The sequence below is a fragment of the Coturnix japonica genome, chromosome Z (genome assembly GCF_054131305.1).
Source record: "Coturnix japonica strain WE chromosome Z, WE-NBRP24, whole genome shotgun sequence".
NCBI classification, from domain to species: Eukaryota; Metazoa; Chordata; class Aves; order Galliformes; family Phasianidae; genus Coturnix; species Coturnix japonica.
Genome location: NC_140702.1, coordinates 4191082 through 4203236, shown reverse-complemented (window position 1 = coordinate 4203236; position 12155 = coordinate 4191082). Strand labels below are relative to the sequence as shown.

The 12155-nt window shown below is 50.3% G+C and overlaps 1 protein-coding gene across 4 annotated transcripts in view; it reads right to left on the bottom strand.

The window, feature by feature from the left end:
* Positions 1-259: 259 nt before the first annotated feature.
* LOC146753596 (rho GTPase-activating protein 32-like) overlaps positions 260-12155 on the bottom strand; it is a 38716-nt gene continuing 26820 nt past the window's right edge. Inside the window, exons 1-18 of one of the 4 annotated variants that reach the window (XM_085530648.1) lie at positions 10232-10398; positions 8026-8121; positions 7136-7246; positions 6584-6690; positions 5474-5546; positions 5276-5347; positions 4807-4929; positions 4617-4694; positions 4351-4432; positions 3937-4080; positions 3761-3863; positions 3468-3600; positions 2889-2971; positions 2674-2781; positions 2269-2408; positions 1598-1790; positions 1091-1236; positions 260-769 (exon numbers count right to left, since the gene is read on the bottom strand). In XM_085530648.1, coding sequence (XP_085386774.1) covers positions 348-769; positions 1091-1236; positions 1598-1790; positions 2269-2408; positions 2674-2781; positions 2889-2971; positions 3468-3600; positions 3761-3863; positions 3937-4080; positions 4351-4432; positions 4617-4694; positions 4807-4929; positions 5276-5329 — 1809 coding nt within the window. In that variant the 5' untranslated portion in view covers positions 5330-5347; positions 5474-5546; positions 6584-6690; ... (1 more) ...; positions 8026-8121; positions 10232-10398 and the 3' untranslated portion in view covers positions 260-347. Of the gene's footprint in view, positions 770-1090; positions 1237-1597; positions 1791-2268; positions 2409-2673; positions 2782-2888; positions 2972-3467; positions 3601-3760; positions 3864-3936; positions 4081-4350; positions 4433-4616; positions 4695-4806; positions 4930-5275; positions 5348-5473; positions 5547-5917; positions 6127-6583; positions 6691-7135; positions 7247-8025; positions 8122-10231; positions 10399-12155 lie in introns of those variants that run through there. The other 3 variants (XM_085530649.1, XM_085530650.1, XM_085530651.1) reach the window with 3 other exon arrangements.

The window sequence follows — 12155 nt, the reverse complement described above, 5'->3', positions numbered from 1 at the left end:
CTCACCCAGCAACAACAAAACACAGTGTGTGAAGCTGGCTTCACTTAGGTTAACAATATGGAACATCCCTCAGGGCTTTGTGCCACAGAGCAGTAGCAGGGCTGGACTACAGCTTGAGGAAGCAGTGGAAGCCTTTCCCTGTATGGTTACAGTGTCCCTGCATGCACCCCACAGCCAGAGCGTTGCAAGCTGAGCTGCCTTGATGTTTCTTACACTCATCCCAAACTCTGCAAATGAAAACTCAGAATGCAGTCATGGCACGATTGAGCACGAGCGTGCCTTTATTCAGTAGGAGAAAGGAGGGGGTGTGAAGCTTGGCGGAACGACGGGACTCATCCACTGTTGTCTCACGAGAGTGGCTCAGAAGTCGTGCTGTTGCCCGGAGCCTGGGCCTCTTGGCCTGATTCTACCTGCCCCTCCAAGATGTTTGGCTTCTCCTCTGTAAAGCTGACCTGAGCCTGCATGGTTGTGCTGCTGTCGGGCCACTCGGGCTGTGCTTTCGCTGGGCTTTCCTGGAAAGGCTCTGGGTCACAGTCCAGGCTGGTGCCTGAGGTGTCTGGCAGGCTCAGGTCAGCAGGTTCATCAGGGATGGGGTGAATGAGAGCTTCAACGATGATGACATTTCTTTCTTCGTCACTGCTGTCATATGATAGGCTGTCACTTGAAGTGCCGCATCCTGTGCTTCCCATGAGCTCTATATTGATGGAAGCACAGGATGCGGCATCATCATATGAGCTGCGTCCTTCAGTTCCACAAGGGCTATAGTCTCCTAGGAACGAGTAGATGCACAGTGGTTAGTGTTGAATGTTCAGAAGATGAATCATGAAACAGGTTCTTGACATTTGGCATTTTTTAGTGGTGGTGGGCAGAAGCAAATATGCTTCTAGCAACAGTGTCACTGTCTTGAAAGTGATCCTCGTGCAGGTCCAGCTCTTGTGTTGACAAGAGACTCATTTGGGAAAGACAGGGGTCAACTGAACATGTCAGGCACGGGCCTGAACTCCACAAGGAGGTACAAGCCCACTGAAAGCAAGAATTCTACCAGTGTTGCTGACAAGCAGTGTTTTGAAAGCTGGATTTGCACCCTTACCTGCCAAGACCACGACTTCTGCTTCAGAGGGCGCACTGGCACTGCTCTGCAGTTGGTGTTCGGCCATATGGAATGGTCTGTGCAGGCAGAAGCACGAACACCAACTGCAAGCTGGTGACTCTGCCCTCTTACTGGGAGAACTTGGTCTGGAGAGAGAAAACAGAGCATGCTGTCAGTCGTGGTGCAGGGTGAGGGAAGAGCTGCACTGAGCCCTTGCCAATAGTTGCCCATTGCCAGCACTGCCTGCTTTCTGCTGAAACACAGCTTAGAAACACACTCTGTTTCAAACAGCAGAGGATGCTTCCATTCCTACAGCTCAGCCCTCAAGTCCTGCTGGCTACATTCTTCTCAACCATGTCAATCAAGATACAGAGCATGTGAGTAAAGGCTACACAGCTGGACAGGACAGGAGCTGGCAGGCTCATATATATATAATGGACAAATATTAAACCAATAAAACCCACCCAACCAATGAAGATACGGTCTGGAAAGGGAAGTCCTCTTTACCTCTTAGATGGAAAATCAATGACAGTGTGGAAGGCCCCAGGTACAGCTGCGGGGCCTTCCTCCACTTCGATCTCGCTGCTCCACGTAGCAGTGGGAGAGCTGCTCTGGCCGCTTCTCTGAGCCTGTGCCTCCTGCAGCGTGAGCAGCTTTGTAGCAGGAGACACAGACTTGGGCCCGGCCAGAGAACTGTGCCCTGCAAGGGAAAAACACAGGTAAGACGGAGGATCAGAAAGCAGCAGCACAGCCATCCCAGTTCTGCATTTCTCTAAGACTTCCATATCCGAACCACTCAAAGAAGAGGAGCTCAAACTAACAGTGTGCTCAGAGGTATGCTCGTGGCAAAGGACACAGTCATAATTAAGAGCAGCTCACTATACTGAAACAGGCAAACAAAAAGCCTAGAAAAACTAGGGGGCAGGGATCTCAGAAAGCTTTGCTGCCACAATTCAATCAAGCTTCAGCTGCTTGCAAAATATCTTAACAGCAGTGACAGTTTTCTCCATGTAAGGTTTGGGTTTGGACACACTAAGGACCCAGCAACAGGGCACCATATGCTAATCTAAGCCCAGAAGCCTGCTGTCTCCTCGACAGCAAAACCATTTTCAAAGGTTTTGGAGAAGCCCTGGATTGGATCAAAGTGTCAGATCAAGCTAATGGAGGAAGACGCTCACCCTCTCCCACGGCTGATGTGGTTTCGGAGCAGAAGATGACATCTGTGTGACTGATTATGAATTCCACAACATCTGTCTGTGTCTGCAGCTCCATGCAGGCAGCTTCACTATTGGAGCAGGCAGATGGGCTCTGCTGGGATCTGAAGAAAAGGCAGATCTTACAAGTTATTTCCCCAAGATCATTTCTCCAAGTCTGAATTTCTGTAGCCAAAAACTGTCAAACTGGGCTCTGGAGACTTCCGCAGTGGGCAAACAGCGATGCCACTGACGAAATTCTCCTGGATGATCAGGGACACAGCAGTCCCAGCTAAACAAGTGAGTAGAAACTGTCATCTAGAAATTGTGTCCCTGGGGTAGGAGGAGAGCAGAACTAAGCATCGTGTTGAAACAGAAAAAGAAGTTTACCTTAAGAGGTTTGGAGCCCACACAATAGCTAAGTTGTTAGCGTCCATGCTGGTGTCGGAGCACTTCCCTGCAAGAGACGCCAGGTGTCTCATTAGGTACGCCAGGGTCCTGGAAAACAAGAGAGGCAGATGTTCACCACCAAAAAGCAAGCTGTGCTGCAGTGCACAAAACAAACATAACTTCATCCAGCTCAGCAGACCTAGTGCAGCACTGACCTGTAGTGAGGAGCGGGCAGCTGCTGGATGGCGTCCTTCATTCTCTGCACCCGCTCCTCCTCTTCTGCAGCACCGGCAGCGTCCTGGAAAAAGGCAGGAAGGGATTCAGACACCAATCAGCATAGATAGCTGCCACAGGTTTGTGAACCATGGGACAGTGCGCTAGTGGTCAGCACTGAGGCAGACTCGATGCCTTCCAAGAGGTATCAGGGGAACACAGCAGCACGCAGCCTGTGCCACCAAGGCCAAGCATTGCAAGATCTGGGGGGCTTTACTGCCTGATTACATAGTGCAGCTACTCGCAGCAGGGATTTTTTCTCCAAAATGCTAATAACCCCATTCTAGCAATAGCTGGGGAACAGCATAGGAAAGGGAATTCTCACAAGCATTGTGAATAGCTTAAATAAGCACCTCCTGGCACCACCACAAGTGCCATCAGTGAGAGGCAGGATATGACAAAGACATGCCTCATGGGGCTAACAGGAAGAAGACCTCAGAGCTGGGGCACTGCTGCAACCACTAGCCAGGACGCCCAGGGAACAGGTATGTGTCATTTCCAAGACATTCCCCAGTGCTTACCAGGAACTTGTCATACAGCTCCTCGGTCAGCAGCGGGTTTGGGAGCTCCCTGAAATACATCTTGCACAGGGAGCTCACGCTGTGAATGTCCTGGACGCTGAGCTCGGGAACCTGCTCCGTATCGAATTCATGGCTGCAGAGAAGGACACAGAATTGGGCAGAGGGCTTTGAGAAAGACGAAAACAAGTCCACAGCCACACAAAATAGAGTCAAGAAAAGGAAGGGGATCCTCTGAACACCCGCAGCATGGCACGTGCCCCTACTGACAGCTGTGTCAGTCGCAGCACTCTTACCGTAGTCGCTGGATCTTGGACTTGACTCCAGAGAGGCGGTATATCCCCCGCACCACGCCATGATGCTCAATGAATTGAGCACAGCTCTGCAGGACCTGGGGGACTACAGAACAAGAGCCAGCGGTTAGCTCAACTTGCCCAACGAAGGAAGATCTCAGGAATGGGCTGTTCCTTACCATCACGGCCAGTGCGGAGAAGGTGCTCCCCCAGGTCACAACCAAACACCCCTTCCTTCTCTGGCTCCGGCTCCGTCGCTCTCCTGGGGCGGGCCTTCACCAGGGAACGAAGGAAGGGGATGAGCTTGCCCCGTCTCCTTGGCACTGCACAACAAAACAAAGAAACCAGTTCATTTCAGGCTTGGCTCGGTTGGACAAGGCCAAACATAATGCATTTGACAAAGCATGTAACAATGGGAAGAGAATTCCCAACAAGGACACGCAAGAACAGATTTTCCCTATCCCTGGAGGTGCCCAAGGAGCTTAATGCAGTCCTCTTGCTAAGCTTGCTGAACTTGGGTATTAACAAATCCCCTGAAACTCACATTTTGATCCCATTTTACTAACCCGAATTATCAAATGTAACATACGTACCTGGCTCTGGCAATGAGTTGAGGAGGGAATCGGGAACTTTTCCACTGATGAGTTCAATGCACTCACCAGGGAAAAGCCCAACCTGTAATAAGAACAAAAAGACAGGTGGGCATTAGACCAAACACAGAGCCAAAGGGAAGGTCCTCTGACACCAACACAGGGCAACCGTTTTCATCCAGAAGCCATCCTGTGCAGGCAGAGCAGCTCCAACCTGAGATTCCTGACTCTACTCAAGTTGTGCTCTCTGCTCAAAAACGTGTGCCTACCTCAAAGCCACGCTTGCCTCTCCAAAAGGGGCTCAGCTCCTTTGGTGGCATGTCAATAATGCACACCAGATCTCCAACCTGCAAGAGATTGAAACGTCAATCCCACATTCAGCAAATCTGGTAGGAAAACAGATCTCAAACGACTGCCTTCTTCTATGCATGACAACAAGGAACGCCTGTAACTGCTTACCTCAAGGGAGAGCTCACCCGGCCCCTGGGCGACGTAGGTCTTAATAACATGGGCCGCCGCAATCGCTGGAACGTTCAAAGATGACACCACACGCTCCAGCTGCGGCTTCCGCATGTTATCAGCCTGCAAAACAGAGAACAGGCCATGGTCAGGGGCTGAGGACAAACCAGGAGAATTTCAAGGTGAGGAGCACATCTGCAGAGAAAGCTGCAGCAAATGTGCTCCGTCCTTATCAGGTGCACTTCAGAAGGAGCTGCACGTCTCATCACAGTTATTTTTCTTCCTGGCGTGCATTGCCAGGCCATGCAAAGATGCATCTCTCTCTACCCAGACTAATCAGCAATGGCACTGGCGCAGACAGTTGGCCAGGCCTTTTTTGGCCCAATCTTTCCTGCAGGAGAGTACATCTGCAGCTCCTTCTAATGGCTCAACACAGGGAACAAAGACCAGCCAGAGCTTCATACTGTACCTCCGTCGCCACCAACTGAGGCTCACGGCTGATCCCACTGCACGCAGCACCCATCACAGCAAGTGTGAACAGCTGGAACAGAGCAGAAACACACTTCTGTTTTCTCTATTCACACAGCACAGTATGGACAGAATTCTTCAGAACTACATTCACATACCATGCGGCAAAACCATGCAAGGGAAAAAACATGGCACGTACCTGGCAGTGAGATCACCTCAAGCTCTCTGCAGCAGTTCCTTGTCGCTTTGCTCAGATGATATGAGAGCAAAAGCTGCACCGAGGCAGTGGGCGGAGGGCGAGGAGAGGAGAGAGAAAGAGCAGGTCAGTGAGCAGGGCTAAGACAGTCATGGAATAACACACACAGCACAACTGTCCCATCCACTTGCTGCAAGACATGCTGAGTCTCAGGCTACGTGATGCCTGTCCACCCAGCAACTTTACAATGCTTCCACTACTGAGCAAAGACAATGGAAGAAGCACGGGACAGGTGCCAACTTTACTGATACCCCCTTTGGAACGTGTGTACCGGGGAAAATTACGTCTGATGGTCCAGAGTAAGCAATATGGTGCTGTGAGCTCCGACAGCCAGCAGTTCTCAACACCTCACTGCCCACCCATCCATCCCACGCCAGCTCAACTTACCTACAAGCTGCTGCACACGATGGTGTGAAGAAAAAAACACTAAAGGAACTAACTAACTAACTAACTAACAACACTAACTAACTAACAACACTAACTAACTAATGGCACTAACTAACTAAAGTCACTAACTAACAAACAGAACTAACTAACAAACAGAACTAACTAACTAACGGCACTAAAGGCACAAGACCAAGAAGACAACCAACCACTCCAACCACTAGCTCACCCACAAAGGAACACAGAACGCACCGCTCCTCCCCTCATTCCAGCCGCTTATGACATCACCAACGGCCAACAGCCTGGTCCACCATGACCCCCCACAAGGCGGGGAGCCAAGACCACGTGGTCACATCTGATTCCAACACGGCACCACAACATTCCAGGACTCAGTGTGGGCTTGGAATTCTATCCTGGTGTGGCAGCGCAATGGGAGGTGTTAGGGCACAGCTGAAGAGCTGACAGACACCGGACGTTTCCAAAGGAGGGTGCCAGATTAACTCTCAGCATTCTCTTGCGGGGCTCTTAGGGATGCTTCAAACCCATTTTCACTGCCTAGCTCATTTCTAGAAAGTCCAGTTGAGAAATGCTCACTTTGTCTGGGGAACGCCTCTATGCATCATGAATTAAAAATAAAATAAAATGGGCACGCGACCCTATGAAACTTACCTCTCTGCTCTTGCTGTCAGCCAGACACCTCAGATGAGCATGACGTGTCCCTGCTCCTGAATGAAGATCCACCCAAGTCTGTGTTCCTCTCTGCTCCATCACAGGGTCTAAAAGAAACACAGACAGAGATGATTGCAAGATAATTTGAGCAGACGAATAGGAAGGATGCACATGAATTCTCTTTAGCAAGAAATACTACTTGAGAATCCACAGACAGTTTTTTGAGAGGTAGTATGAATGATGAAGAGAAAGAAAATAGATTCATTAAAATAACCTAGTTAATTATCTCCCCATCAAAAAAGCAAGCTTTCTGGGCACTGTTACCAGCAGCTCCTAGAACACCTTGCACCACAAACTGCGGCACATACATTTTCTTCCCACAGGTCCCTCCCCTTTCTCATTACTGTCAGATTCACTCAGGTTAAAATACATGGATCAGAACAGCCATTCAGTTCTGATGAGGCAGGATCCCACCACCGGGATGTCCCCCAGTCCCATTCCCTGCTTTTCCCAGCATGGGTTGGGAAATCAACAGCAACTGACATCACCTACCCAGACTTCTGCAGGGCCTTCCATTTGGTCTCACATCACAGCGAGAAGCAGGAGAGCTCTCGTGGCACAAAGCTCGGGGCTGCAGAAATCAAGGCTGCCTCTAAGATGGTGCTTCAAACAAAATGTGGAACTGGACATGAGACATGAAAGACAGGGCTGCATGTGCAACATCAGCGCTTCCTGCAGAGCACATCGCACAGCTGTAGGCACACTGCAGAAGACTCACACAGCACCTGAGAGGTAACAGCTCAGGAAGGAAAACCTTACCCCGGGAACACAGCCACAAGCTACTCTCTTCTTCGTGGCCTTCCTTCACACTCAGCATTTCCCCCAAGAGTGCTGCTCAAGGTGATGCTGTCTCCAGCTGTTGGCCACTTGCACTGCTGGATGCTGCACCCACAGCTCATTCTGCTTGGGGCAAAGCCTGCTGGCTTCACTGCAAACCACAGGCACAGGCCACAGCCTGATCCACCTGCTTTGTCTGAAAGGCTTCTAAGGCTGCTCTCATGGGATCCCTTCTGCTGCTCCTTCTCTCTGGGCAGGAAGCTCTACTCTCTCAGCAACAGCCAAGAGCTGGAAGGCTGGAAACGCCTCCAATCCCCACGGATGATTCTGTCTACAAACACAACAGCTGCCTGCTCTTCAGCAGGGGGATGCTCACCCAGCAAAGCGCTCACCCACCAGATACCTTTTCCATAATCTCAGAGCTGTGACAGCAGTGTGCAGCTCTTGGCACTGCATTTCCAGTCAAGGTAAACATAGATCTAAACTACTCCTTCTGTGTTCATACATAGATCCAGTTTGGGCTGGAGATCGAGAGCTCAATACAACAGATATAATGTGAGGTGCAACTGGAAGACGTTTCTCCAAGCCAACAAAAGCCAACTCACCAACCGTCAGCCAGGTCTTGCTAATTCGGATGATCGGAGCATGAGGGAGGGGATCGGACATCGGACCACAAGTGTCCATTTCCACTGCAGCTCCATCTAGAGAAGAGCATCAATCAGCAGGTGAGGATGAATTCATTCCCAGGCTGCAAAATGTATCTGTTCTTTACACAGACAAACCAACATTGATCCCTAACCAAAAAAAAAGGAACGGCAGGAGCTAATACGGACCAAAGAGGTTCTTGTTCCTACGCCTCATCCTCTCATCTCAAGTCCTGGGTGATGCCCACAGGCTTCAAGTCAGGTCTCAAATCCATTGGACTCCTGTCACTGGATTCACCCTGGCCTGGTCCAAGCCCCGGTCCTACCATAGAATCATAGAATTGCCCAGGTTGGAAAATACCTTGAAGATCATCAAGTCCAACCGCAGCCTAACCAGTGACCTAACTGTAAATACCCTACACTAAATCATATCCCTGAGTACCACATCCAAACGGCTCTTAAACACAACCAGGGATGGCGATTCAACCACCTCCCTGGGGAGCCTATTCCAGTACCTAACTACCCTTTTTGTAAAGAAGTGCTTCCTAATATCCAACCTAAACTTGCCCTGCTGCAACTTGAGGCCATTTCCCCTTGTCCTCTCACTTGTCACTAGTGAGAAGAGACCTGCCCCACTCTCACTGTAAGAACCTTTCACGTACTGGAAGAGGGCGATAAGGTCTCCCCTCAGCCTCTTCCCCAGACTAAACAGCCCCAGCTTCCTCAGCCTCTCCTCATAGGGCTGATTCTCCAAGTTTTTCATGAGCCTTGTTGTCCTTCTCTGGACCTGCTCCAGTAACTCCATGTCTTTCCTTTCCTCAGGTCCCCAAAACTGAACACAGTACTCGAGGTGAGGCCTCATCAATGCCGAGTACAGGGGCAGGATGACTTCCCTAGTCCTGCTCACCACACCATTCCTGATACAAGACAAGATGCCATTGGCCCTCTTGGCCACCTGGGCACACTGCTGGCTCATATTCAGCTGACTGTCCATCAGCACACCAAGGTCCCTTTCCATCTGGGAGCTTTCCAGCCACACCTCACCAAGCCTGCAGGGTTGCCTGGGGTTGTTGTGACCAAAATGCAGGACCCGACTCTTGGCCCTATTGAAACTCATGCCGTTAGCATGAGTTAACCAGACAGACCCTGGAATGAAGACTGCTCTCCAAAGCCCAGCAGGACACCAGCACACAAGAAGTTGATCAGATCCATCCCCAAGCAAGCACCGAGCCTCCCCAGGAAACTCCTTGCCATCAGCTCCTTCATCGCCTTTCCTTTCCTCCACACCTCAATCCCAAAGTAGTTTCCACATCTGCCAGCACGTGTTACCTCCCACCTGCTCATCGCACACTGCTTCAATAGCACCAAACTTGCTTCCAGGGCCCTCCTTCACCTCACTGTGCTAACATTCATGATTCAAAATACACAGAAATCCTAGCAGAAGTTCTTGGTGAAAACTGCACCTAACATTCCTCCTTCTACAAGCAAACAGGCCCAACACGTGGTCATGAAAATGCTTTCATCACAGAGAAGCAGAGATGGCACGGCAGGACAGACGTAATCAGAGTGCAAGTTTGAAGCAATTCGAGAACCTAGTCGTTCTTGCTGCAGGACCCCTGACTTCTGTTAAAAGCTGAACGGTCCCCAGAGCACCTGTTTCCATCAGCTGCCACCATCCAAAGCAGCCAGCCTTCTTACAGTCACCTGGCCCAAACATCCCTTTTGCTCTACACTTGATTCCTGCAAGAGATGGGAGCTCAGCATGCACACCATCCGTCCAAAACCCTATCCTTGTAGCAAGGGATCACAGCACTGGCACAGCTGAAACAAAAAGGGTGTGCGAGTTTCCTGTTAGCACTCACTGTGAACAAATCTACCACTGAGCAACACTGTGAGCCCCCACTTACCTCAGCACAGGTCAACCTGTAACCCCAGCCTTCCCCTATCCATGTGCACACGCACACCCACGCGCCACCCTCCCTGCATTGCACACCCACGTCCACGCACTGCATTGTATGCCCTCCTTTGCATTCATAGACGTGTGCAAACCATCCCTGGAAACACGTATGTGCCTACACCTTCCACAAATATTCGTTTGTCTGCACCTGTGTGCAACCCAACTCCTCAGCAAACGCACGCGTTTGTGCCACCCTGTCCACGCACTCACCACGTGCCCTTCTCATCACTGCTGCCTCCTCTGGTACCGGACCCACAGATGCTTCAGAGCTCATTAGCATGGACTTCCTTCCTCCCCTCAGCAGCTGCTCCTGCACTCACCTTCATTCCTACTCAGATACCGGCCGCTTCCAGCACCAGCTGACCTGCAAGACACAGAAAGGAAAGGTGGGAGTCATGCAAACGCACAAGCCCAAGGCTGCGTCACCACCACGTATGGCAGCCTCGGGAAGTCAGCTGCAACTACAGCCTTTGTCAGAATGGAAACAGGCACCGTCAGTTAAGTGTGACCTCTGAACTCATTGCCACCATCAGAAATAGGCACTGAAATCGCTCACTTCACTGCAGCTGGTTACCTCCAAATTCTTTTGCTTTTGGGAAAATGCGGACACGGAATTGAAGGACACCAGAAAACTGACAACTACTTCATTGTAGGTGGTTAAGCTTGGAAGCAGGACTTGAGCAAGAAAAGCTTCTCAGCTCCTTGTAAGGCACTAAGTGATGGGATGATTTCCCATACCTACAGATATCCTGTCCTCTGCCACAGGTGGCTGAGTGACACAAAAGCTGTGTCCTTGGTTCCCGGCGTTACCTTCTCATGCCGTTCATCTTGCTCTGCAGCTCCTGCTCTGAATAGTCTTCTTATATTCCCATGTGATGTACCCTGAAATGCATCATTTAGTGAGTCTGAACAAAACATAAGACATTAATTGGAACTATGAAGAAATGTCTTTTTTGCAGCCTGGTCACTCTTCGTCATCGGTATCCAGCAGGAGATCACGAAGCCCTGGAGGCACGGTGGTATCCACGCCATCATCCGAAACTTCGCATATATATATATCATTTATATTATTTTATATAGTACATAATATATAGTATTATGTATATAGTATACTTATACATATAGTATATGTATATATATATGCAGACTGCCACTGTCCAAACGTTCGGCTCCCCCAGCTTTTCCTGGGGGTTGGAGCATTCCCGTTTGGGATTTCGGTGTGGCCTCAGCTTTGTCCCCATCTCCTGGAGCTGTGTGAAGTTTCTACCCAGACGCTTGCCGAGTGCTCCAAGTTGCTCTGAAGCTTCTGGCACGCTTCATCACCATCACTTTCTGCCCCTCTCCTGCTGCCTGGTCTCTCTTCGTCATCGGTATCCAGCAGGAGATCACAAAGCCCTGGAGGCACGGTGGTATCCAGCTCATCATCTGAAACTTCTTCCACCAGATTGGAAGGAACCAGTCCTCTTGTGCCGTCTGTCAGCTCTCCCAGAAACCAGCCATCCTCATCCATGTCTCCACAGATGTAAACGTATTGTCCAGCTGTCAGTGGAAGCTCGTTTTCTGGGTCCTCATTCGGGCCCTCAAAAGGATTGTAGCTGTGACGAGCTATGAATCTTCGTATTGGTGGTGATGGTCTGCGACAATGCATGATGCAGACTGCCACTGTCCAAACGTTCGGCTCCCCCAGCTTTTCCTGGGGGTTGGAGCATTCCCGTTTGGGATTTCCGTGCGGCCTCAGCTTTGTCCCCATCTCCTGGAGCTATGTGCAGTTTTCCTCCAGACGCTTGCCGAGTGCTCCAAGTTTGACGTCAGCCTGCTGGACACTCTGCAAGAGAAGGGCTTCATAGAGCAGCAGCTGTGGAGGGAGCAGGAGAAACAGCATGAGAACCAAGGACACCTCTAGGAAAAGAATGAGTAGCTCCAGGCTTTCAAAGTAGGTCTTTGACCAGGAACTGTTATTGCAGTAGCTTTCCTCCAATTGGTGTGTATGGTTTATAAACGCCCTCGTCTGTCTGCTATAAAAGCATGGCTTTTCGGGCAGTCGATGGATGCCGCCGTATTTAACCATATTGCTGTCTGGCTGTTTGTCCTAGCGCGCTGACCTTTTGCCTTCAGGTTTGCAAACTACTGTCTC